Source organism: Rutilus rutilus (assembly GCF_951802725.1).
Source record: "Rutilus rutilus genome assembly, chromosome: 7".
NCBI lineage: Eukaryota > Metazoa > Chordata > Actinopteri > Cypriniformes > Leuciscidae > Rutilus > Rutilus rutilus.
In genome coordinates this window covers 35,357,639-35,383,961 of record NC_140221.1, presented here as the reverse complement: position 1 = coordinate 35,383,961, position 26,323 = coordinate 35,357,639, and the positions used below count along the sequence as shown (strand labels likewise).

At 37.1% G+C, this 26,323-nt stretch overlaps 3 protein-coding genes across 5 annotated transcripts in view; 2 read left to right on the top strand and 1 right to left on the bottom strand.

The window, feature by feature from the left end:
- Nucleotides 1-8,515, top strand: part of atrxl (ATRX chromatin remodeler, like) — a 23,344-nt gene extending 14,829 nt beyond the window's left edge. The window contains exons 18-34 of one of the 2 annotated variants that reach the window (XM_084414784.1): nt 244-353; nt 441-584; nt 2,208-2,385; nt 2,478-2,615; nt 2,764-2,939; nt 3,052-3,169; nt 3,685-3,788; nt 4,385-4,470; nt 4,767-4,900; nt 5,015-5,156; nt 5,697-5,794; nt 5,880-5,988; nt 6,073-6,250; nt 6,972-7,139; nt 7,239-7,388; nt 7,856-7,912; nt 8,022-8,515. In XM_084414784.1, coding sequence (XP_084270910.1) covers nt 244-353; nt 441-584; nt 2,208-2,385; nt 2,478-2,615; nt 2,764-2,939; nt 3,052-3,169; nt 3,685-3,788; nt 4,385-4,470; nt 4,767-4,900; nt 5,015-5,156; nt 5,697-5,794; nt 5,880-5,988; nt 6,073-6,250; nt 6,972-7,139; nt 7,239-7,388; nt 7,856-7,912; nt 8,022-8,189 — 2,258 coding nt within the window. In that variant the 3' untranslated portion in view covers nt 8,190-8,515. Of the gene's footprint in view, nt 1-243; nt 354-440; nt 585-2,207; nt 2,386-2,477; nt 2,616-2,763; nt 2,940-3,051; nt 3,170-3,684; nt 3,789-4,384; nt 4,471-4,766; nt 4,901-5,014; nt 5,157-5,696; nt 5,795-5,879; nt 5,989-6,072; nt 6,251-6,971; nt 7,140-7,238; nt 7,389-7,855; nt 7,913-8,018 lie in introns of both variants that reach the window. The other variant, XM_084414783.1, reaches the window with a different exon arrangement.
- zdhhc15a (zDHHC palmitoyltransferase 15a) lies at nt 8,452-21,018 on the top strand. Of its 2 annotated transcripts, XM_084414814.1 has the most exons (12): nt 8,452-8,771; nt 9,633-9,659; nt 9,778-9,872; nt 11,185-11,305; nt 12,804-12,873; nt 13,323-13,355; nt 13,781-13,901; nt 16,796-16,928; nt 17,012-17,138; nt 19,865-19,965; nt 20,481-20,539; nt 20,627-21,018. In XM_084414814.1, the coding sequence occupies exons 1-11, from the start codon at nt 8,582-8,584 to the stop codon at nt 20,522-20,524; spliced, it is 1,062 nt and encodes a 353-aa protein (XP_084270940.1). In that variant the 5' UTR covers nt 8,452-8,581; the 3' UTR covers nt 20,525-20,539; nt 20,627-21,018. The 2 variants fall into 2 exon arrangements, with proteins under 2 accessions (XP_084270940.1, XP_084270941.1); XM_084414815.1 differs by lacking the exon at nt 9,633-9,659.
- uprt (uracil phosphoribosyltransferase (FUR1) homolog) lies at nt 21,011-26,323 on the bottom strand. The gene is made up of 7 exons (XM_084414817.1): nt 25,896-26,323; nt 25,597-25,639; nt 25,226-25,295; nt 25,062-25,124; nt 24,784-24,945; nt 24,542-24,640; nt 21,011-21,383 (listed from the first exon to the last, which is right to left on the bottom strand). The coding sequence occupies exons 1-7, from the start codon at nt 26,141-26,143 to the stop codon at nt 21,277-21,279; spliced, it is 792 nt and encodes a 263-aa protein (XP_084270943.1). The 5' UTR covers nt 26,144-26,323; the 3' UTR covers nt 21,011-21,276.

Below are 26,323 nucleotides of genomic sequence, written 5' to 3'. Positions count from 1 at the left end.
GTATTAATTTCTTCTTCTTTTTTTTAAACAAACTTTTAAGGCTACATTAGAGGATATGCCCTATGACATTTTCCTAACGATTTACAACAGTAGAAATTAGTCAGAACATGACTGTTTTTCATCCGTTTTAATATTCACATCCATTTATGAAGCAGCATGTACGAAATGAAAGCCAGTGATGTGACCTAGTGACAGTGTGGTGGAGATGGTTCATGTAGTGCATGTGTATTTGTGTGTTGTTAGGTGTACGGTTCATGTGGGACTGCTGTTGTGAGTCTGTTCAGAGTGTGAAGTCGTCTCCAGGCTCCGGCTGTATTCTGGCCCATTGCATGGGCCTGGGCAAGACTTTTCAGGTAAAGGGGCACATGAATATTCTCCTTTTCTTTGAAAAATCAGAATGTGGAAGTTTCACAGACAGTAACTGTGTGTGTGTGTTTCAGGTCATCGTGTTCCTTCACACAGTGCTGTTGTGTAAAGAGTTGCCATTGAAGACGGCTCTGGTGGTGTGTCCTCTCAACACGGTGCTGAACTGGAAGAGTGAGTTTGACCAGTGGCAGAGGGGCTTAAGACCACACAGACTGAGGGTTGGTAGAACTATTTCACTTCTTGTGTTGATCAATAAAAATGATTACAATTTCAAATAACTGTTTTCTATTTTAATGTATTTTAAAATGTAATTTATTCCTGTGATGGCAAAGCTGAATTTTCAGCATCATTACTCCAGTCTTCAGTGTCACATGATTCTTCAGAAAGAATTTGAATATGCTGATTTGGTTCTCAAGAAACATTTCTTATCAATGTTAAAAATGCTTGTGCTGCTTAAAGGAGCTGTATGTAAGAAATGTATTTCAATTAATCATAAAATGGCCCTGATATGTCACTAGACATTAAGAAATCATGTTAATTTCAAAGACTTATATCACTGACAACAGTAGTCCGGCCAGGATATTGTCATTTAAAAGTGATAGTTGCAGCCCTCAACTGATGTTGATGTTGTCATGTTGTGTTTTGGCCTGATGCCCCACCCTCCACCTATCTACCAATCATGAAGTCAGTTGTGTTTCAGCATCCCGGTTGCCAGCTCTGCTCTAGTTACCACAGCTGCAGCTACAAACGTGTCAGCCTACGTTCCTGCTGGATCCTGCAGCCTATCTGGCAACCTCTAGTCAGGGGGGAGGGGGAGGGGATACACTGATCTACAGTAATTTGAAAGTGATTGCAGTACCAGTTTTGGCCACAATCTTACATACAGTTCCTTTAATATTTTTGTGGAAACTGCGATATGTTCTTGGATGAATACAGAGTTCAAAAGAACAGCATTTATTTGAAATGGAAGTCTTTTGTAACATTATAAATGTTATTACTGTCACTTTTAATCTTTACTGTATAAAATAAGTTTCTTTAAAAAACTAAATTTTGACCCCAAACTTGAATGGAAGTGTAAGTTAGAAAGTTGCAGAACTAGCTAACATAGGGGCTTTTTTCAGACCTGAATCTCTCCTTATATGTGTTGCATTTATTCATCTTTAATTTTGTATTTCTAATGTAAAGCTATCACATGACTTCAGAAGACTTGGAATAAAGCGCTCAAGCAATGTTTAGGCTTTTTACACTGCACATAATGTAACCCTTTTTTAACCCGAGGTTAAGGCCACTTTCAATCTGTACTTAAACATTGACAGTGCAAAAGGGATAAGGCTAACTCAGGGTTACATTAATCCAGGGATAAAATTAAAATGGTCATCATTTACTCACCCTCATGTTGTTCCAAACCTTTATGAGTTTCTTTCTTCTGTTGAACACAAAATATTTTTGAAGAATGTTGGTAAGACATTACCTATGTAGCCATTGACTTCCATAGTAGGAAAACAAATACAATGGAAGTCAATTGGGTACATCAACTGTTTGGTTCCCAACATTCTTCAAAATATCATCTTTTATGTTCAACAGAAGAAGGTGAGTAAACTTGTGAGTAAACAACTTGAGGGTGAGTAAATGATGACATAATTTTTATTTTTGAGTGAACTATCCCTTTAAGATCACTGACCTAGAAAAATCTGTTAAGCATAATCTTTTTTGTGTTGCATAAAAAAACAAAACAAAATTTCTTGGTTTCTTGCCGCTTTGTTGAATATGGACTTTTGACCACATCACTGATATTTTTTTCTGATCATCTCTGCCTTTTTTCTTGGGTCTGCCTCACACAGGTGGCAGAGCTGGCTACGGTGAAGTCTTTGGCTATTCGCGTTGAGCTGTTGACTGAATGGTTTAAGAATGGTGGCGTGATAATCATGGGTTATGAGGTTTTTCGTGTTCTGACGAACACAGATAGTGCAAAATACAGCAAACACAAAGAATGCTTCCGCTCAATTCTCCTGGATCCAGGTAAATTCTTCTGAATAATCCATCTTCAGATACTGAGTACAGGTAAAATGTTTTTTCAATTATTTTAAAACCTGTGTGTGTGTGTGTGTTAGGCCCTGATCTGGTGGTGTGTGACGAGGGCCATGTCCTTAGGAATGCAGACTCCAGCATCTCAAAAGCCATGCGAGCTATACGTACACGTAGGAGAGTCATTTTGACGGGAACACCGCTTCAAAACAACCTCACTGAGTGTAATCACTTTTCATCTCCATTTCTATAAAAAGCTGCTTGTGAAAAATTACTTTCTTATTAATGTTTTTAATATTAATGTCAATCAATATTTTTGAGGTTGTCTGACTTTAAAGGCAAAGTGTGTAATTTTTTTGTTTGTTGTTCTAGATCACTGCATGGTAAACTTCATTAAGGAGAACCTGCTGGGTTCTCTAAAGGAGTTCCGAAACCGTTTTATTAATCCAATCCAGAACGGCCAGTGCGCAGACTCCACACCTGCTGATGTCAGACTGATGAAGAATAGATCGCACGTCCTCCATCAGATGATGTCAGGATTCATACAGGTGAAAGAGAGAGGATAAATAGAGCGAGAGAGAGAGAGAATAAATAGAGCTAGAGGCTGTGGGAAAAAAGACGAAATGTTTTGTATTTGATGGATTTGTGTTTGTGTTGCAGAGGCGGGACTATGCAGTTTTGACGTCCTGTTTGCCGCCCAAGCGCGAGTATGTGCTGTCAGTCCGGATGACACCTCTGCAGTGTCGGTTATACACACACTATCTGCAAACCTACAAAGGTCAGAGTCTCACAAGCACACACTAGAGCTGGACTAGTACTGTGACAGTAGAAAAGTGTCAACCTGTAGAGATTAAGCTAATATTTGTTTTCATGGTATGGCTCATATTGAAATTCTATACTTGTTTTTTTTCTAAATGAATTCAAAATAAAACACTAAAAACTAAAATCAGTCATTTAAAATCATGGCATTATAATGTACCAAAATACATATTTTGAGATTTAACACTGTTATTAAATTGTGTTGTATAGATGAATTTTAAGTCAGTTTTAGATGGTGTAAAATATCATCTAACTGTAAAAATTGGATAAATGAGCATGTACAATTAAATATGCAATATCAGCTGATATTTTAATCCAGTATTGCATAAAAATAGCCTTAGATACTAACATGGATTTAAAATTGCTATATGGTGATTTCAAACATTGCATTAATTTTGTCATACCATCTAATTCTAACACACACTGCGCTAAAAGATTGATAGCATGCAAATGATAACAGTGTCTTTATTTTAGGGCAAGGAGCAGGTGTGAACAGTTTGTTTCAGGATCTTCATGTTCTGAGTTTGATTTGGACTCATCCTTGGTGTCTTAAACTTGCTCAGCTGAGCAGGAATAAGGTATACACCCCCTCATCCAGATTACACTACTGTTCAAAAGTTTGGGGCCAGTAAGATTTTTTTAATAAAGAAAGTATTACTTTTATTCAGCAAGGTGGCATAAAATTGATCAAAAGACAGTTAAGACTTTTGCATTGTTAAAAATTGTATTTCAAACTAATTCTGTTCTTTTGAACTTTCTATTCATCAAAGAATCCTTAAAAAAAACTCAAATGTTAGGCTGCACAAGTGATTTCAACATTTATAAAAAATAAGAAACGTTTCTTGAGCAGAAAAATCAACATATTAGAATGATTTCTGAAGGATCATGTGACACTGAAGACTGGAGTAATGATGCTGAAAACTCAGCTTTGCCATCACAGAAGTACATGACATTTTAAAATCTATTCAACTTATTAAAAATCTATTCAAAACTTATTTTAAATGATCATATTTCACAATGTTACTGTTTTTACTGTCGTTCTGATCAAATAAATGTAGCCTTGGTGAGAATGAGAAGATTTTGAATGGTAGTGTACATGCATCATGACTCATTTTTACAAACATCCTATCATTTGTCACTGATTTTTCACCTTATATATTTCTGTGTGATGCAGGGGAAAGAGCAAGAGCCTGCTCCTGTCTTCACAGGGCTGGATGCAGGTTTGGAGAGAGATTCTGTAAAGCCAAATGGCTCTGAAAGGTATGCTGTGGCATATCAGATTTCAGTCTTTTCTATACCAATAATCTTTCTCATGCTTTTGTAAAATATCACACATTAATGCTAGAGTGACTTTGAGTAGAAGACTAATTTGAGAACATTTTGTTTTGGAAACAATTGGTAAATGAAAGACTGCTGCTTGAATGACACAATCCCAACCGACCAGAACATATTTTATTTGTAATGCACAGTTATGTAGAACCGTTGAGAGACCTGCTAGAAGTCAAATTTTGCACAAGACCAGGTATGCTCTGATGTTTCCACCATCTGTCTCATAGGAGAGATGCAAAGATCACAGGTTTAGTGGGTGATGGAGAGGGAAATACTGATCCAGTCTCCTCAGTCTGTGGGTCCAATCAAAAGCAAGATGTCACAAACAAACCCACAATGGAAACTCCTGATGGGGAAGCTGGTACATGTACACAGTCTCTCTCTCTCTCTCTCTCTCTCTCTCTCTGTTTCTTTGAATCTGTCTCTCTTTGTCTGTATGTCTGTCTCACTTTTAGTGTCTCTGTCTATTGTTCAGGATTTATTGTGGGTAGCAGGACATCTGCGGACTGGTATCTGCCGTTTGTAACAGCAGCTGATGCCAAGGTGCTGGAGCATTCTGGGAAATTACAGTTGCTACTGGAGATTTTACACTGGGCAGAGGAACTACAAGACAAAGTGTGAGGAACACATGCTTGAGTAGAAGTAGCACTTGTTATAAGCTTTGTTTTGGTTCATATTCATATTTGGTTCATTGAAAGAAATCAAGCAAGAATGCTTAAAATTGTGACAGTAAAAGTGACAGTAAAGACTATTATAAAAACGTTCTATTTCAAATAAATGTTGTTCTTTTGAACTCTATTCATTCAAGAATCCTGAAAAACATCACAATTTCCATAAAAAAATTAAGCAGAACAACCGTTTTCAACATTGATGATAATTAGAAGTAAGAAATGTTTCTTGAGCACCAAATCAGCCTATTAGAATGATTTCTGAAGGATCATGTGACACTGAAGACTGAAGTAATTCAGCTTTGCCATTACAGGAATGAATTACATTTTTAAATAAATAAAAATAGAAATCACGTTTAATTGTTATATTTCACAATATTACTGTTTTTACTGTATTTTTAAACGATATTGTGGATTAAACGGTTGTGTGTTAAATGTTAAGAGTGACTAAGTTTGACACATGAATGAATGCTGTTTGCTTTTGTTCAGGTTGGTGTTCAGTCAATCGCTGATATCACTGGACCTTATTGAGAGTTTCCTCCTGTATGCAGATGAGACCAGCGGGAAGGAAGGGTGTCCATACAAAGGTAAAAACAGTTTGTACAGGGGATTGTTAGAGCTGTCATTTGTTCATTGCATACAATAGTGTTTTGTGTGTGTGTGTATTGGCAGGAAAGAAATCGTGGGTAAGAAATAAAGATTATTATCGTTTGGACGGCAACACTAGTGCTTGTGCTCGCAAGAGATGGGCTCAAGAGTTTAACAACACTAAAAACATAAGGTACTGCACACGAAATGCTTATAAACATTACATTTAAGTTTTCTGGATTTCTTGTCCTGACTCTTGGTGTTTCCTCTGTGTCAGAGGGAGGTTGTTTCTGATCTCCACTCGTGCGGGGTCTCTAGGAATCAATCTGGTTGCTGCAAACCGAGTCGTGGTGTTTGACGCTTGCTGGAATCCATCATATGACATCCAGAGCATCTTCAGAGTCTATCGCTTTGGGCAGAAAAAAACTGTAGCTGTGTACCGTTTTCTGGCTCAGGTATGCACACAGAATCACACATACTTGGGCGGGCTTCTCATATTTAAGAAAAATATGTATTAAAATGAATGAAAAAAACAAACGTAGTATTTATAGTTTAAATAAATAAATAAATATATATATATGTATATGTATATGTATTTTTTTGTATTTATTTTATAATTTATACAGTACCTGTCAAAAGTTTGGAAAACATTACAATGTTGTAATGTTTTTGAAAGAAATCTCTTATGCTTACCGAGGCTGCATTTATTTAATCAAAAATACAGTAAAAATTTTAATATTCTGAAATATTACAATTTAAAATAATTGTATTCTATTTTAATAAATAAAATTAAAAAACAGTATTAGTCTTAGTTTCCACAAAAATGTTAAGCATAGCAGCACAGCTATTTTCAACATTGATAACAGTAAGACAATCAGACAGAAATGATGCTGAAAATTCAGCTTTGCCATCACAGGAATATTACATTTTAAAACACATTAAAATTTATTGATTTTAATAAATTGTAATAATATTTTGCAATATTACTGTTTTTACTGTATTTTTATTCAAATAAATGCAGCCTTGGTGAGCATAAGAGACTTCTTTCAAAAACATTAAATTTGTTATTATTATTATCACTAAATGTTTCCAAACTTTTGACAGGTACTGTATATTTTATACTTTTTTTATATATATACATTTTTAATGTGTTTGTTATTTTTTGTGTGTGTGTAGGGGACGATGGAACAGAACATTTATGAGCGGCAGGTTGCTAAGCAGTCTCTGTCCTCCCGTGTTCTGGACCAGCAGCAGATTCAGAGACACTTCACACACAGTCAGCTGAACGAGCTGTACCACTTCCAGCCTGACCTACGGCCCAGTAAACACACAGAAACGCCTGCGGTAAACACGCATACATGGACCTGCTGTTGTACAACACACATATCTGGGTACGTGAGATAATTATGACCACAAGGCTTTATCTTCCTTTTGTCTTATCAGGATGAGGTGTTGGTCCGGCTGCTGCAGAGCTGTGAGCAGCTCATAGTAAGTTATCATGAGCACAACTCATTGTTAGACCACCGGGAGGAAGAGGAGCTGAGTGAGGAAGAGCGCAGAGCAGCCTGGGATGAATACCGTGCAGAAAAGAAGGTACATATTGCAAGTCTGTGGTTTTAAACTGTGGTACAGAGTGCCCCCAGGTGGTACATCACAACCCTGGTAATTTACACTTTTAGAGCAGGGATGTCCAATCCTGCTCCTGGTGGGCCACTGTACTGCAGAATTTAGCTCCGACCCCAATTAAACACACCTGAACCAGCTATTCAAGGTCTTACCAGGCATCCTAGAAACTTCTAGGCAAAAATGTCATTTCTGTGCAAAAAAGATAGTGACCAAAAACTGAGACATTAAAAGCAATTATTGTGTTTTCTGTGAGCTTTATCTTCTTAAGGCGGTTTTAACGATTGTGGTTGCCCAAACCTGGGTTACACGACCCTGACCTTTATGTGAAAATAAAAATTGTCTGTATCCATCATGTTCAAGCATATTCACACACTAGCCTTCATTCTGCATGTCACATTTTTTTCAACAGCTCATTCATGATTTGTCTCTTTCAGGCCGCTGTACAGATCTCAAATGAAGCCGCCTCCAGGCAAGCCAATCGGGACCTACAGGTACAGTTTAATCGCTAACCTTTAAGGATTCTGTATCTGTGTGTGTATTAAACAGAAATTCTGCAGCTGTAGACTGCAGTGCTAAAAATCTATCTCTTTCTCTCAGCAGGCTGTGGCTTTTCGAAATGCTGGCTATACAACCAAGAGCGTTCCTCCACTTCCTGTCAAACAAGGCAATGCCCAACATTCTGCTGCTTTGGATGTTTATAACAACCCCAGCATCACCTTTCAGCTTCAACCCAAAGTGGTTTACTCCGTTTCAAAAGCAAATACATAGCCTGATATTGACTTGATTTAAAAAATGTCCAAGACCTATTGCTTTTCGAACTACCTCAAAACCAGTATGAATATGCTGAAATGTATCCGGCACATGTATGTCCTTTTGGGCACAATGGGGTTCAGAAGCCTGTATACAAAAAGACCGTTTTAAGTGTCTTTGCTAACACTTTTTATGTTTAAATATAAAAAATATAAAATAATTTAGTTTTCAGAAGGTCTTAAAAGTCAGCTCAATCTGTGTTATGACATGTGAGGATTGTTCTCTGTTCAACTGCTTTGTAGATGTAGTCAGATAAAAGAAATAAAGATACACTTGCTTGATAGAAAAACCCCCACTTGCTTGCTGTGTCCTGTGCAGGCGCTGTTTCTCTTATTACTGTGCTTCATACCATGGACTGTTCACTCCAGTCACAGATGCTTCATAGACTCGCGTCTCGCGCTGGTCTCGCGCCGGTCACCCTGATGCTTCTGCCCGCGTGTCTGCGCCGCTGCGCGCGGCTGCTATACTGGATCCCTGTTACGATCATTATCGTGGTTGTGATGTGGTCATACTACGCCTATGTCGTGCACTTCTGTTGGAGTGAGTAATATTTTTGCAAAATTATTAAAGTAAGTTTAATGACGCAGATTTCGTTGGATTAAAAGGCCATACGTGATCTTAAAATGTAGGAGAGACCGAAGTTCATGTAACATTTTGTTTTAGCGTCTGTGAAACTCGGTGTTTCTTGTCTCTCAACTTTTATAAGATGCTCCTATATTTGACTGCTACAGATTAAGTATCACTTATCTGTTATTTATTTCAGTTACAACTACATTGCTGAGGTGGGTTTTAAATCACGGACGCCAGTTTTATATATACACTCAAATAAATTATATATTATTTTATATATATAAACGAATAAAAAACATTTTAATTCAAAACGGCAATCAATCAATCCATAAAACATAATAGAATGTGTGTGTATTAGTCAGACGACTGACATTGAAGCCTGTGCATTGTACTATTTTGTGCGGTCGTTGTGGGTCCAGTAGAAGTGCATTGGTGGTCAAGTATTGTAGTGATTTCAGCCTTGTAGCTTATGTCATATTGGTTAAATTGTGGCTGTTGCACTCCCCGGTCTCCCTCTTATTTTGGAAAGTCATTGAGCACCAGTTTATTTAAAACTGTTCAGTAACGTATAGGCCTATCAGTGTTTCCCAACCCTGTTCCTGGAGGCACAACAACACTACACATTTTCCAACTCTTCCTAATCAATCACACCTGAATCAACTCATCAGCTCGTTAGTAGAGACTCCCAAGACCAGAAATATATGGGTCAGATAAGGGAGACATCCAAAATGTGCACTGTTGGTGTGCCTCCAGGAGCAGGGTTGGGAAACACTGACGTATATGACATCAGATGTTATAACTGAATGACTCTTGTTCATATTTGTGTGCCAGTCCTGCTTACCTGTGCAACGCAGAGAGGTATGAAATCTTTGTGGTGTTATAAATATTTATAGTGTGAAAATATGCAGTTCTAAAGTTTGAATGAACAAATTTGGCATTTCCTGCTATTTTGATTTGTATGTACTTATTCTCTCAGTGGTGTTCCTTTGCCTGTTCCACCTGTGTTTTGGGATGTTCTCGTGGTCATTTTGGAAAGCAGTGTCTACTCCACCATCCTCTCCTTCTGTGGAGGTACAGTAGCATTAGAAATGTATAGTTCTTAACCAAAAAACAAGTTCCTCCCCTGGACCTTCTGGAGAATGGACGCCTATGGCTTTTTGGAAATGGTACAATCGTAACGGCATGTTTTGTGTACACATCATAGAAAAGACTTTTGATGTACCTATCTTGGAGTACCATGTAAATACTATAGTATATAAATTAAGGACAATAGAATGACTATTTTATACCATTGCTGCAGGACTGTAACCACCATAGACATTGAGGGGGACAAGTCCCCCCAATAATCAGATATGGTCATATTGTTATTAGGATAATAAAAAGTTTTAAAAGTTAACATTTTTAGGCTGGTCTGCCTTAGTGGTCTGACAGCACTTGTCAATGTCAAAATGATTGAGATGGCCAATCGAATCAAAGAAGGCAGGCTTTACTGACCACAGAAGCAGAACATGAATTACAGTGTGATTTATATATATATATATTTTTTTTTTTTTTGATAGAGTGCGATGTAAGTAGCTAAATATTTAATGTTTGACTTCTTTTTTTACTATAGAAATGTTGAATGTCCAACAGTAATATTCAGTGATGCAAACTTACTTGACTTTTATGCCAATTGTACTGAAAATACAGGATTTCACATGATTCATGCAATTCATAATTAAATGTGACAAGACGAGGAACATTAACAAAGCCGTTTTGGCACATTAGGCAAAAAGACTAAGAGGGAATGTGTATAATAAATAAATATTTAGAAATAATTTTTAACTTATAAAGTTTAAAGCAAAACTCAAAGCCTACTTTTTTCTTTGGCTTTTAATTGTAGTTGATTTGTGCTGTCTGTTCTGTAATTTATGTTGTACCATGGTGTTAAATGTTGATGATATTTGATATAGTGTACTGCACCTTGGTCTACAATTGTTGGTTTTAGTGGTGCTATATGTTTTGAAAATAATTCAAATAGATAAATTCTAGTTCTTTTGCTGTTTTTGTTTTCTTTATTCCTTTAAATCCCTAAAAATCTCCCCCAAAAATGTTCAAGACATGGTTACAGACTTGCATCAATGTACTATAGTACACCCGCAGCCAGTACTTTCTTTGCAAGGGGAATTTAAACTCTTCACCATTTCTGCTGGCTTTAACCTCACAGTTAGAAGAGATGAGTAGACTTGGGGCTCTTACGGGGGTCAGCCCATCCACTTGCAAGTTATTCAAGTCAGGCATGTCATATGTGACAAATGAGCGTAAAAGAAACCCCTCTCCCTCTCAGAGCACCGCTATCTAATTTACTAATTGTGTTTGTGTGTGCTTGGGTGTCTGTGTTCAGTTTCAGCTCTCCTCTTCAGACTTGATGCTCTTTGAGCAGGAACGTGGCGGTATGGAGAAGAGTCAGATTCTTCTGGAAATCTCCCGGAAGCTTCCAGTTCATACACGTACAGCAACCGGAGGTCAGGAAACCTGTCAGTGCTATAATGGAGAAACATGACAATGTAAAGTAAATCAAATCTCCAAACTAAACTGGACCCGCTCCAAATGTAACTCGATTCACACTGAACCTGTAAACATTAACCTGCTCCATCAGCATCGTGTAATTGAGGGAAGACACTGAACTCTAGATTACTCTAGACACACTGAACCTGCAATTAGTGCATTTTGAATGGCTTTCAGTGAAAAGCATCTGCATCATGTTAGAAGGTTCACTGCATCAGTGTTCCCTTCACTGCTTTGTAAGAGAGGGGAATCTGATGCCTGTACTGTACTCAGTACCAGTGTAGCTCAGATCCTGAAACAAATGGCTCTTATGAGCTTTTTGTTTTATTGAATATTTCAAAAAGACAAGTTGCCATTTTAATCAATATCAAATGCTGCCTTAATTTTCAGCTTTAGTAGAGAGAGAATTTCTACCATATAGATGCAAAATGGAGATTAAAACTCAAATACACCCAAATTAATCGGAAATTTGGAATCAGATTGAATTGGAAAGTCTGTATCAATACCCAGTCCCACAACAGACTGACAAACAAAATTATGTTACTTGCTGAAAATCTGAACAATAATGATGCCGACTAACTGAACACAGTCATACTGAGTCATGCTGGTTTGGTGCAATGTAAGGATATGAAAATGATGACAAAATATTATTTGACTTTAATGCAAAGTAGACAACTTGACAAGTGATCAATAACACCAATGTGTCAACAGCAAACAAAACCAATAAACAATTTTTTTTTAAGAATAATAAAATAAATTCCAGCTCACTTACCAATCAATATGGTAACACTTTAGTTTAGGGTCCAATTCTCACAATTAACTAGCTGCTTATTGGCATGCATATTACTAGGATATTGGCTGTTTATTAGTACTTATAAAGCACATATTAATGCCTTAATCTGCATGACCATATTCTACTGGGTGGGCCATTTATATGGATACACCGTAATAACATGGGAATGGTTGGTGATATTAAAGTCCTGTTTGTGGCACATTAGTATATGTGAGGGGGCAAACTCCTCAAGATGGGTGGTGATATATACATATACTAATGTGCCACAAACAGGACTTTAATATCACCAACCATTCCCATGTTATTACGGTGTATCCATATAAATGGCCCACCCTGTACATACCATAATTCACCCAATACCTAACTTAAAAACTACCTTACTAACTATTAATAAGCGGTAATTAGGAGTTTGAAGCAAAAGTCGTAGTTAATAGTTAGGTAATAGTGAGAATTGGAACCTAAAATGAAGTGTGACCTATTTTGATAGAAGTCCGAATCCTCCAAGATTTTTTGTTAACTAATCTAAAATGAGCTTCTATTCTAAGATATACAACATAATGAAAACATAACAGTCTCTTATCAAAAAGGAATTTTATTTTCCTAAATGTTGGAGAAAATGTTATTTATTAATTTGATTGCTTGTGTGTGTGTGTTCATCTCAGCTATCAGGTTCTGTCATCACTGCCAATTGATAAAACCAGATCGCTGCCATCACTGTTCTGTCTGCCAAATGTAAGAATTGTTCTCTCTCTCTCTCTCTCTCTCCATTTCTTTGTGCGTATCAGTGCATCTCCCACTCATCTATACACTCTTCCCTTAATGAAAGGGAGAGACGCTGAAATGTGATCTGTGTGTGAGTGTGTGTGTGATAATTACAGGATGTTGTTGTAGCGCTTGGTCACATTTATTTGAGCGGACACAGTGAATCTTCTCAAATGAGTTTCAGCTCCGTGTCAATATCAGGTTCCCTGCCTTTGATTAAAGTCTAGGTCTGAGTGTCTGTGTGTGTGAGTGAGTGCAATGGAGAAAAAGAATGACTATGTGTGTTTGTGGAGATTTTGAATGTGTGTGTGTGTGTGTGTGTGTCTGATTACACTAGGGTTTTTATTATTATTTAATGAGAATAGTTCCTGTGGCCTGTGCACTTCACTCCTGCGGTCTGTCTCTCTCTCTTTTTGTAGGTGTGTACTGAAGATGGATCATCATTGCCCCTGGTTTGTAAACCAAATTAAAATTGACCCTATTTACTTTCTAAATTCTTGTTTCTGTTTATTGTGAATGACTTATTGGTGTATTTTATTCTAAAGAATAAATAATATTTTGTAATCTATGGCTTAGTAATGGTTAATCAAAGGTTATTAACTTATTCTTCCTGTAAACATCTTTTATTTTCAGCTGTTGTTGCTTAGTCTGTGCAGGCTATTGGATATTGAAGCCAAATAGCTACTTAGATATTTAATTAGCTTTCATTCAGGAAGTAAAATGGTTATTTACGCACACCGACAAGACTTAACATGTTACATCTTGTTTAAATGAGTAATATTGCATTTTTAATGCATTTTAATTTAAAAAAAATTAAAAAGTGACACTTATTCTCCTCTTCCGTGTGTATGTTGTGTGTTGTTGTGAGCGTGTTCAGGCTGAATAACTGTATTGGGTTCTCCAACTATAAGTTCTTCATGCTCTTCCTCCTCTACTCACTCCTGTACTGCCTCCTCATCGTTGCAACGGTTACACCGACCTTCATCCAACTGTGGCTGGTGGGTGACATTTTTTTTTTGCAAGATTTACATGCACTTTGAGTGGTAGTGAGTCTCAGCCTCATATGGCACGTCCACAGATTTGAAATATTAATGAAATATTATTAAAATATTACTTTCTAATATTATTCACATTCTACAACCCCACTTCCAGAAAAGTTGGGACATTTTGTAAAGTGCAATAAAATCAAGAACCTCTGATTTGTTAATTCTCTTTAACCTTTATTTAACTGGCAAAAGTACAAAGAAAAGATTTTCAATGTTTTCACTGACCAAGTGAATTGTATTCTGTAAAGATGAACAAATTTTGATTTTGATGGCTGCAACACACTCCAAAAATAAGAGTTAAAAGATTATAAAATATCCAAGTTAAACTTTTGAAACAGCCCACAATAAGCTGGTGAATTGGTAATAGCTGAGGGTATCTTGATTGGTATAAAAGGAGCATCTCAGTCTTTGCTAGCAAAGATGTGTAATGGCTTACCACTCTGTGCCAAGTTCATGAGAGAATTGTCAAACAATTTAAAACATCACATTTCTCATTGCAAGATTGCAAACAATTTATGTCTTTCACCATCTACCATACATAATACTGTGAAAAGATTCTGGGAATCCAGAGAAATCTGAGGCTGTGTAGGGCAAGGAAAGAAAACCTCTGTTGGTTGTGCGTCACCTTCAAGCCCTCAGATGGCACTGCATGAGAAACTGTTAAATACAGCCACATGGGCTCGGGAGTACTTTGGAAAACTGTTTTCACACAGTCTGCTGCTGCATCAAGAAATGCTTGAATCTCTGTTACACAAGGAGAAATACAGTACTGTGCAAAAGTCTTAGGCATGTTAATATCCCCCACCCCCCGTCCCCCCCCCAAAAATGGTTTTAAGTCAGTTATTTATATATTTTGCTGTAGTGTGTCAGTAGGAAATATCAGTTTACATTTCCAAACAATCTTTTTGCCATTAATTGTAATAATCCAGTGAGATTTGTGTATGCACAAGGAATCTGACAACAGCCAGGATGATCTAATCTCACCATCATCGAGTTCGTCTGTGATTACATGAAAAAACTGAGACAAACTAAATCCAGAAGAACTGTGGGAACGTCTCCAAGATGCTTGAAGAAACCTTCCTGCAAAGCTACCTGAATAACTATGCGCAAGTGTACCTGGACAAAAGCCGTTTTAAACGCAAAGGGTCGTTACACCATATATTGATTTGAATTAGTTAATAGAAGTTAAATCATAAATAAATTAAATTTGTGATTTTATTTTTGAAAGCATTCTCACTTTACAGCATTTTAACACAAGTGCCAGTACTTCTCACAGTACTGTAGCTTTGCAGGAAGGTTTCTTCAAGCATCTTGGAGACGTTCCCACAGTTCTTCTGAATTTAGTTTGTCTCAGTTTTTTCTGTTTCTTCATGTAATCACAGACGGACTCGATGATGGTGAGATCAGATCATCCTGGCTATTGTCAGACTCCTTGTGCATACATAAATCTCACTGGATTATTACAATTAATGGCAAAAAGAATGTTTGGAAATGTAAACTGATATTTCCTACTGACATACTACAGCAAAATATATAAATAACTGACTTAAAACCATTTTTTGGGGGGGACAGGGGATATTAACATGCCTAAGACTTTGTACTGTACATCAGTTCAATGCAGAGATGCTGGTGAGTTCTCTGGATCCGAGCTCATCTCAGATGGCCTAAAAGACAGTGGAAATGTGTGCTGTGGTTTGATGAGTCCATGTTTCAGCTTGTTTTTGGGAGAAACGGACATTGGGATCTCAGTCCCAAGGACTAAAGGGACCATCCAGACTTTCATTAGCGACTGGTGCAAAAGCAAACATCTGTCATGGTATGGAGGCGCATCAGTGCAAATGGCAGGGGTGACTTGCATGTGTGTGAAGGTATCACTGACGTGGAGGCGTATATTGGGATTGTACGGAGACATACACTGCCATCAAGATGACATCTTTCCTGGGAAGCAAGACAATACCAGGCCTTATTCAGCACGTGCTTCACCAGAGTGGTTTCTAAACACCATAGAGTGGATGTGCCGGACAGTCCAGATCGGTCTCTAATTGAAAATGTATGGCCCATTATGAAAAGGAGAATCAGACAACGACGACCATGGACTGTTGTGCAGCTGTCTCGTATCAGGCGAGATTGGGCAAAAATTCCACTTGCAGAAGTTAGTATTCTCAGTTCCAAAAGGAAATTAAAAGCAAAGGTGAAGTGACACAGTGGTAAACATGCCTCTATCCCAACTTATTTGGAATGTGTTTCAGCCATCAAAATCCAAATTTGTTTATATTTACAAAATACAATTAAGTTCATCAGTGAAAACATTGGAAATCTTTTCTTTGTACTTTCGTCAGATAAATAAAGGTTAAAGAGAATTAACAAATCACAGATTCTTAATTTGATTGCATTTAACAAAATGTCCCAACTTTTCTGGAAATGTGGTTGTAATAACGTCTATTGCTTAAGTCGCTTTGGATAAAAGTACCTACCGCATGTGTAAATATAATTTAAGTGATTGTGAGTAAATTTGATATACAACGTTTTATCTTTTGCAGTATAATGAATTCTTATTTATATAATAATTTGGTAACACTTACAATAGGTTTTCATGTGTTAACATTACTAAACATGAACGAACAATGAACAATACATCTACAGGAATTTTTTAACTTAGTTGATGTTAATTTCTACATTTACTTTTTGAAAATCAAAACTTGTATGTTAACATTAGTTAATTTGCTGTAAACAAACAATGAACATTTTTATTAGTAAGAAATGCTGTGAAAAGTATATTTCTCATAGTTCGTTAGCTTCTGCATTTACTAATATTAATGGGACCTCTCTCTCTCTTTCTCTCTCAGGGCAAACTGTTTGATAGTTGTGTTAAACTGCATGTCTTGTTCTTGACACTGGTGTCGGCCATGTTTGCTGTTACCCTCTGTTTTTTGCTCTTCTTCCACATCTGGCTGCTCGCCAGCAACAAAACTACTCTTGGTAAAACCTACATTTCACATATGCTCATTATTCGAATGAGGTTTTGTAGGCGTCATAACATCTCTTGCTCTCTTTCTCTCAAGAGTGGTTGTCAGTCCCCTTTTTTGCGGATGGACCAGGAAGTGAAGCATTTGACGTGGGTGTCAGGGCAAACTTCTTACAGGTGTTTGGAAAGAAAAAGAGACACTGGCCATTTCCAGTGTTTAGCAGGTCAGTATTAAGCAGTAATCACCATTGATGGCACCCATAAACAGCCTTCAGATTATAAACACTATTTTTTGCAGATTAATTAAAAAGTGACAGTGAAGCTTTTACAACGCAACAAAAGATTTCTATTTCAAATAAATGCTGTTGGTTTTTTTCTATTAATAAAAGATTCCTGAAAAAAATGTGCCACGGTTTCTACAAAATATCAAGCAGAACAATTGTTTCGATAATAAAAATGACTCTTCAGCACCAAATCAGCATAATAGAATGATTTCCAAAGGAAAGCTTTGCTATTACAGAAAAAACCCGATGTGTGTATAAATACAGTATTGTGCAAAAGTGTTTGGCATGTTAGTATTTTCACCAAATCAATTATTTTAAGCCAGTTATTTATATCTTTTGCTGTAGTGTGTCAGTAGGAAATATCAGTTTGCATTTCCAAACATTCCTTTTGCCATTAATTGTAATAATCCAGTGAGATGTCTGTATGCACAAGGAGTCTGACAACAGCTGGTATGATCTGATCTCACCATCATCGAGTCCGTCTGTGATTACATGAAGAAACAGGAAAAACTGAGACGGACTAAATTCAGAAGAACTTCGGGAACGTCTCCGAGACGCTTGAAGAAACCGACCTGTAAAACTATGTGCAAGTGTACCTGGACAAAAGCTGTTTTAAACGCAAAGGGTGGTCACACTAAATACTGATTTGATTTAGTTAATAAAAGTTAATTAATTAATAAAATCTATTTATGGCATTATTTTTGAAAGCATCCTCACTTTACAGCATTTTTACACAAGTGCCTAAAACTTTTCACAGTACTGTAGCTTTGCAGGTCGGTTTCTTCAGTCCACTTGGAGGCATTGCTGCAGTTCTTCATGTATTTACAGACAGACTCGATGATGGTGAGAACAAATCTCTGCGTGGAGCATAACGGATTCTCACTGGATTATTACAATTAATGGCAAAAAGAATGTTTGGAAATGTAAACTGATATTTCCTACTGACACACTTCAGCAAAAGATATAAATAACTGGCTTAAAAGTCTAAGACTTTTGCACAGTGCTGTGTATATATACAGTACCAGTCAAAGGTTTGGAAACATTACTATTTTTAATGTTTTTGAAAGAAGTCTTTTATGCTCATCAAGCCTGCAGTTAAAAAAAAAACAAAAAAACAGTAATATTATGAAATATTATTACAATTTAAAATAATGGTTCTCTTTTTTAATATATTTTAAAATGTAAGTTATTTTTGTGATGCAAAGCTGAATTTTCATCAGCAAGTACTCCAGTCTTTGGTGTCTTATGATCCTTCAGAAATCATTCTAATATGATGATTTGATACTCAGTTATTATCAATGATGGAAACAGTTGTGCTGTTTAATATATTTTTTTGGAATACTTTTTTCAGGATTCATTGAGTAAAACGTTAACAGCATTTATTCATAAAAACAGCATTTATTCAAAATAAAAACATTTCTAACAATATAAATCGTTACCATCACCTTTTATCAATTTAATGCATCCTTGTTGAATTAAAGTACTAATTTCTTAAAAAAAAAATAGTTATTGTTCCCAAACTTTTGAACGGTAGTGTATATTGTTACAAAAGATTTATATTCTAAATAAATACAGTTCTTTTTAACTTTTTATTCATCAAATAATCCTGAAAAAAGTATCTCAGGTTATAAAAAAAATATTAAGCAGCACAACTGTTTCCAACATTGATCATAAATCAGCATATTAGAATGATTTCTGAAGGATCATAAGACACCAAAGACTGGAGTACTTGCTGATGAAAATTCAGCTTTGCATCACAAAAATAAATTACATTTTAAAGTATATTAAAAAAGAGAAACATTATTTTAAATTGTAATTATATTTCATAATATTACTGTTTTTTTTTTTTTTTTTTTTTAAACTGCAGGCTTGATGAGCATAAGAGACTTCTTTCAAAAACATTAAAATAGTAATGTTTCCAAACTTTTGACTGGTACTATATATATACAGTATATGTATTTACTATAATAGAAAGCAGCTATTTTAAATTGCAATAATATTTCACAATATTACTGTTTTTTTTTTTTTTTTTTTTTTTGATCAGCCTAAGAGACTTTTAATTTAAATTGTATATTAATGTAATTTAAATTGCTGTTGGCAATACCACTCAAGCCTGGTCTTTCAGTAGTTAAGGGAGTCATTCTGCTTCGTTTTGCCTAAGTAAACTGCTCACTCATGATAAAATCACTGTAAGCACAGCCATGAGAATGAGAAACATTTTCCAGTTTTCAGATTAAAATGCCAGTATTGATGAATTTCAAAACTGCATTTCCTTGTTAAATACTGGCATTTCGCTGTTTAGTAAACAGACATTTAATTTAACCCACCAGTCACAAACATTTACGTGCCTGGTTTCACAGACAGGGTTTAAGATTAAGCCAGGATTAGGCCTTAGTTCAATTAGGACATTTAAGTAGCTTTTATAAATGTTCCTTAGAAGAAAACATCACTGGTGTGAATTTTGAGACAAAAAATTGGCATCGACATTTTAAGATATGTCAGAGCAAGTTGCTTTCAGTTATAACAGCTCAAACATGCATTTTAGTCTGGATTATTTTAAGCCTTGTCTGTGAAACCAGCCAAAGATGTGATTTCTTTTGATTTAATGCCACAGCACAGATGCCATAGCTTATGTTTAGCAACTGTTTCTTTTATATCTATCACAGTCAAGGGGATGGACATTCATTCCCCTTGAGATGGCAGATGTCGTCTCGCAGTCCTTCAGTGATAAATGGAAATGGGCATTGTGTCATGGAAGGAACTGTGGGTAAGAAATATATTATCTGAATCATATTTCAAAATTTCACAAATTGGTTAATCAATCCAAGTCATGTTTCCCGGTATAGAGAGAGTCATCTAATTATGTGTCAGCACTGTAGTCAGAATGGTTTGGTAAATCTTTTATTTAGAGGGAGACTGACTTTATCCCAGTTCTCACGCTGTCTCTGAAGGTGATCTCTTCTCTGCTTCTGTCATTAACTTAAGTGTGCTATCACAAAGAGTAGGATTACGAACACACATCCTCTAAAATTCCCCCAGTAACTCTAAATAGCACTCTGAATAGTCTTTTTTTATTTTTATTCTCAGAAGTAACTGGTAGTTTAGGAGAGAAACGAAAGGAATCTTCTGTTGTAATACAAAGTGTAGCTTTTTTTAATTTAGAATTTTGGGAAAAGGTTCAGACTCCAAGTGTATACTGCCCCCGTGAGGCCAATCTAGGGCTGCACAGGCTAATCAAAAATTCTGATTTGAGCCATTTGTATCATTCTGTTCTGCCATCAGTCTCACCTGAGGGGGTCTCCGTTACCATAGCAGTGGATGACTAGAAGTAATGAAATTAGGTATGAGAAATGCTTGTTCTGCATTTTCAGCAGTGTCAAAGTGTTCAATGAAATCCAAATAACAGAAACTTGTTTTTGTCTTTCTAGGTTAACGGAATGTGTTGTGTGACATTGTCACAGTGAGGTGATTTTAGAAAGATCTCAGTCACAGGTTAAGCTTACAGGAGTGGCGGCCGGCCCTCGGGGAGAACAAGGGGTGAGGGGTGAACACCTGCCCGCATGCTCAGTTTTCACCTGGAACACTTCCTAAGGGAGCGATCAGGTCTCCGAAACCTCTTTTACTGATCAGGGTGTGAGAGAGCTTTATCAGGTGTCCCTGCTCAGCGATAATCTTTTAAATTCAATATTTTTGTGCTGAAATGTAGTGGTTTTTCTGTTGTAGGATTGGGATTCTAGCTTTATGGTGACACTATTAAATAGTGTCTTATAGATGAATTGAATAACACATTTTATGAAAATAAAGGCAATTCATTTAATACAAAATATTTTTATTTGTAATTCTTTTATTTGCATCATTCTAGAGTGTTCAGGAACAGTCTAGAACACAGTTTGTTTTAATCCTGGTGGTATATCATGGATAAGCACATGTTTTTGAAAGATCACTTGATCCATTTGCTCACATTAAACATGGATAAATGCATAACCAATAAAAATACAGAGGCCAGCCCTGATCAACCAATCTCACACTCACAGACACTTGCTGTGGGGCTGGTCATTGGTGTTGAATTGGTGGTTTGTCAGTCTGTGCCGAAATACCTCTGGCCAAAATGTGTCGGAGCGACAGCGTGAACTTCAGTTGTCAGTATAGTGATGTCAGGAAACTCCTGAACAATGGACCGTGCACCTGCACACATACACACACATACACACATTGTTATGGAGGTGCATTGTGCACTATTTAAAAAATTGACTTTTTTTTAATATATATATATATATGAAGAAAATCAAAAGTTACATTAAAGACATAATCTTACAAAAGATTTCTATTTCAAATGCCTGCTGTTCTTTTGAACTTTTAATTAAAGCTGCAGTCCGTAGTTTATCCTCTTTGTCGCCATTTCTGTTAGAAATCTGCAATTGCAGTTATTCGCGGAATTATCAACTTTACGTGGGGTGGGTTGTGCCTCGGCATGGCAAAACGCGGGTGAATCCAATGTTTTGAGGAGAGTGTGCGGCTGTCAGTCGGAATCACAGATTCTACTTTTTGGAAGTATGACCAACATAAGAATTTTCATCAGGAAATGTCATCTGAACAAGTAAGTAACATCCACTTTTGTTCTGAACAACTAAGGGAAAAAAAGCATTGCAGTAAATCACGCTGATTAAATCTAACGATCGCTTATATCACGTCAAACCGTGCAAATTATACTTTGTTCTCAAATTGTTAATGTTAACAACATCAGCATTGCGCGACTACATTTAATGCCCTTCAGATATTTATCGTTGTTTTCGCATGGGCCCGGTTGCAGTCTCTTTTTCTGTAGACACTCCGAAGTCTTTTGCATTTTACAGTGGGAGAATCTCCAGTTGTCACTAGTGATTGTCGTTTGAACCTTTCTGGATCCGCCATCAATAAATGTAATTATATAGTGCTGTGAGAATAGGCTATAAATCTCCACCTCCAACATCCTCACACGCAATATAGCCTACTAGCCGGGACCCCTTCTTTAAGTGTACAGATGTGACGTAATGATGCAAAGACTTGAATTTCCCGCGGAAATCCACCAGTACCACTGGAATTAAAAACATTATTACAAGCTTACCGCTTTGAATCGAGCTAAGGCGAGCAGATAGTTTTGAACACTGGCTGGTTATGTACCTGTTCAAATTTATTTTGGATCATTTTTAACCCAAAAAAGTTACGGACTGGAGCTTTGATCAAAAAGTCCTGAAAACAAATGTTTCCACAAGCAGCACAACCATTTTCAACACTGATAATAATAAGAAATGTTTCTTGACCACCAACATCAGCATATTAGAATGATTTCCGAAGGATCGTGTGACACGATGGCTGTAATGGCTGAAAAATTACATTGTAAAATACATTAAAACAGTTCTTTTAAATTGTAATATTTTACTGTATTTTTTTGTGTAAATAAATGCAGCCTTGGTGAGCATAAAATACTTCTTTTAAAATCATCCTACTGGCCCAAAACTTTTGAATAGTAGAGTATATAATTTATCATTTATTAAATCATTTGTTACCTTCATTTATATAGCACTTTTTACAATACAGATTGTTTCAAAGCAGCTTTACAGTGATAATAGTAAATTAATGCAACAAAGATTGTTTTGGCTGTACAGCAGCTCTAGAAGAAAGTTTTTAATTGATTAATTTCCGTTGTAAAAATCATTAACTTAAGTCATTAACTTAAAGACCGCTTACACACTTTCAATGCGTTCTGGCTGTTCATTTACACAACAAACAGCGAGTTTTACAAGCAGTACTGTTCTCATCTCTGTGTAAACTTCAAAAACGTGAACCTGCGTATATGTGCACGGGCTGAGTCTGAGGAAGAACTGGAGGGCGAAACGGTGGCTAGGACCATTACAACTTGGTGTCAGAGTGGGATCCTGTGCGGATCTTCTTCTCCTGGTCCTGAAGAACGGTTTTTGACGGAAGTGTACAATCCCGGCGGCATCAGGCAGCCGTCTCATACCCCGACTGTTTGAGATAGTGACTCAACAGGTTAAGGGAGAGAGAGCCAATTCCGGCGTTCAGAACCAGGGGAGGAACTCCCACCAGGATCAGAAAGAATCCGCGGCAATTACAGAAAAGAGAAAGCATCTCTGGGTAAGAAACGGCAGAACTGTTTTATTGATGTTAAGTGTGATTTGATAATTGTGTGTGAACGTGAACCATGTTGGCTGAGTTTTTCCTTTTGGTACGGGCGAGAGGTGATTTAGGGAATCACAATTTTTGAGGGAGAAACTGATCTGACAGATTCGGACCGGTTTCTGCCACACTTAGCTCGTTAGTGGACAGGGGTACCACTGGTGATTCAGATAATCACAGGTGCTGGTTAATTGGTTTTGCTCGAAGTCTCTGTAACCCGAAGAAGTCTTGCAAGAGTGGACGGAAGAGCCACGCCGGATTGATTAGGTGAATAGAAGATTTTGAGTAAAACATAATTACAAGAGCACAGCATATTTGCTGAAACCCGACCGATTTTGGGTGAAATAAGATCGGGTCTGTTGAAGACGTTTGACAGATACTGCAAGACACGTGTCGAAAGTGAAATCCAGAAGGGAAATTCAGCCAAAAATGGGGTCATCTAACAGTAAATTAGATCATTTTTATACACCAATTTTCTGTCAAATGAGAAATAATTATGGTGGTAAATGTATGGTTGACATACAGAAACTGATCAAATATCACGATTTTCCCGAAGCGGGGACCTTGAGTAAAATAAGACTAAATGTAGTAAAAGAGTCAGTAGAAAAGAACGAGGGAAAACAGAGTAGCTGCTGTGTGTGTGTCAAACATGTGTGTAAGAACTGTGAACCGACTATAATGTGTTGGGTAGAAGAGGCTGACAGGCGAGAACGAGAGCAAATACAAAAAGAATTGGCATGTAATGTTGAGAATGTTGGAGAGTCTGTCTTTACAAAGTGAGATTGCCAATTACTTGTCTGGCATGCATTATACAGCGTTTTTAGTCGTTTCCGCGTATCGTGTGAACGGGAATAACGTTTATCTGTACTGAGGAAAAATGTTTAAAAAACGTGAAAAAAACAAACTTCCTGTCGATGAGGCCTTCGAAGGGGATAGTCTAGATGACACAGTCTCTGCTGACACTTCAGGGCTGCATTAAGTTATTATAAATGACAGAATATTCCAAATATACAGCTAAGTTCAAATTGTTTCACAAATGTCCCTTGTTTGTATGTTATCAAGAGTGCTATTACCATGTACTAATATAGATAAAATACAGACATTTATGATGTGATTGGTTTGTAAATGAGAATACAAATCAAGTCTCCACTGTGTTCGTGTCTTACCGTGTGGTGTGGAGAATAGACTCAGTAGTATGATATGTTTGGCCAGCAGGCCGTGTTCATTCAGCACCCGCACCGCTTCTATCACAGTGTTGCCTGTACCTGAACACATACAATAATAAATCGTCTCTTTAAATGCCATATTTGACCATTTTTAAATCCAGATTCCCCCCCAAATCAGTGCAGAAAATCGCTCAAATTCCACGTGGGCCGGCTTAATGCCTTGTTAGAGGTGAATTACTCACTGAGAATAGGGTACATGAGCAGAACTTTCCTTCTGCTGATGTCAGGAGGAAACTTTGCATAGTAAACTTTGGCCTTTTGTGTCTCCTCATCACTCTGGATCAGAATCTTCCCAATACGGATTGACCTGCAGCAATCTCTCAGGCCTTGCTCCATGGCCTCACCTGCTCACATTAACATATGCGTTTAAGTATAAAAGGCATGCACACTAAATAGGGCTGTTTTTTTTTTTTCATCATGGCTGTGTGTGTATGACTTTGTGAGAAAGAAAGAGACTCACCACTCCTCATGATGCTAACCCCACAGTTTCCCTTTTCAAATTTCACACCCTCATATTTATGCCCTGCATAAGGAGTATAGAATGAAACTTTGAATTTGGACAAATTCAACAGCTGATGGCAGCAATGCCATGTTCATATGCAATCACCATGGTAACAGGCTCACCTGTTGGTGTGGTTACAGTGCATTCGCTGTACGGAAGCTGATTGAGACCTTCTTCCACCACTAATCTTATCTGAGAGCAAAACAAACAACCAATCAGAATAGGGAGTAGCAAACCAAATACAGAACATAAGAGTTGACCTACTCATTTGACAATACTAAAAAAGTTTTGATTCTTTAATGAATAAAGTCAAATTAAAAAAGCAATCAAGGAATGTGAAACGTAATTAATCAACGATACATTCACTTTGTGTTGATTGCAAAATGTCTTGTGTGAGCTGCCTTTATTTACAAGGTCTTTATAAGAATAATGGCTGGGTTAGTAGGATATAAGACAAGACCACAAATCTTTACCATTTTTTGGTGATGCTTACCAATCTATCGGCACAGAACACAAAATCACCTCTACTGGTAGTTCTGGGAGAGACAGAAGAAGAAAAGTCACTATGTGACAAACTATTGCAATACATAATACATGTTGACTGATGTGCAACCAAATGACATGAGGCTATATCCCAGTTTATTCAATGGACATTTTAGATACACTCTGATAAGTTACAAGTTTATGTTCCTGTACACATGAAATTATATATAGTTGCATATGGTACAGATCTGGCCTATGGGGACACGCAATGTGCACTCAATCCGTTTAAAAGGCGGACTGGAGACTCACTTGTCCCGAATGATAGTCTGAAGTTCTCGTATTTGGTCATTTAATGGCAAGAGTTTCAGCTGAGGTCCTATTTGTCCCTGGATGTCGCTCATGGTTTGGTTTTCACACGGTTCCGTCTCATCTTGACAGGTCTCGGCAGCAGCGCTACTGCGGGCGAAGCGGACGTGCTTCGCGGCGTGTTCGGGGCTTTCACTGTTATTCAGCTGCTGATTATGGCACGGCATCTTTTCGATAAGATCCGTTTCCATAGGACTAAAACCACAAGAAGGAAACACTACACGAAACCACCTGGTCCACTTAAATGATGGCTGTTCTTTTCAACTGATGAGGTTTTCAATGATCCACTATCTCGCCATGTCTATAGCTGAGCGGAGGAGACGCATGCTACATGACGCACGCTCCCGGGAACAACAACCTGACGTCATATC

Excerpts from the sequence above, each read along its gene's own strand:
- uprt (XM_084414817.1), bottom strand. The coding sequence starts at position 26,143 with ATGGAAACGGATCTTATCGAAAAGATGCCGTGCCATAATCAGCAGCTG. Across the intron at positions 25,296-25,596 it reads TGTTCTGTGCCGATAGATTG|ATAAGATTAGTGGTGGAAGA; the intron begins GTAAGCATCACC and ends TTTTGCTCTCAG. Across the intron at positions 21,384-24,541 it reads TCTATTCTCCACACCACACG|GTGCACGGTCCATTGTTCAG; the intron begins GTAAGACACGAA and ends GTATGTGTGCAG.
- zdhhc15a (XM_084414814.1), top strand. The coding sequence starts at position 8,582 with ATGGACTGTTCACTCCAGTCACAGATGCTTCATAGACTCGCGTCTCGC. Across the intron at positions 12,874-13,322 it reads CACTGTTCTGTCTGCCAAAT|GTGTGTACTGAAGATGGATC; the intron begins GTAAGAATTGTT and ends CTCTTTTTGTAG. Across the intron at positions 19,966-20,480 it reads TGTCATGGAAGGAACTGTGG|TCTCACCTGAGGGGGTCTCC; the intron begins GTAAGAAATATA and ends TTCTGCCATCAG.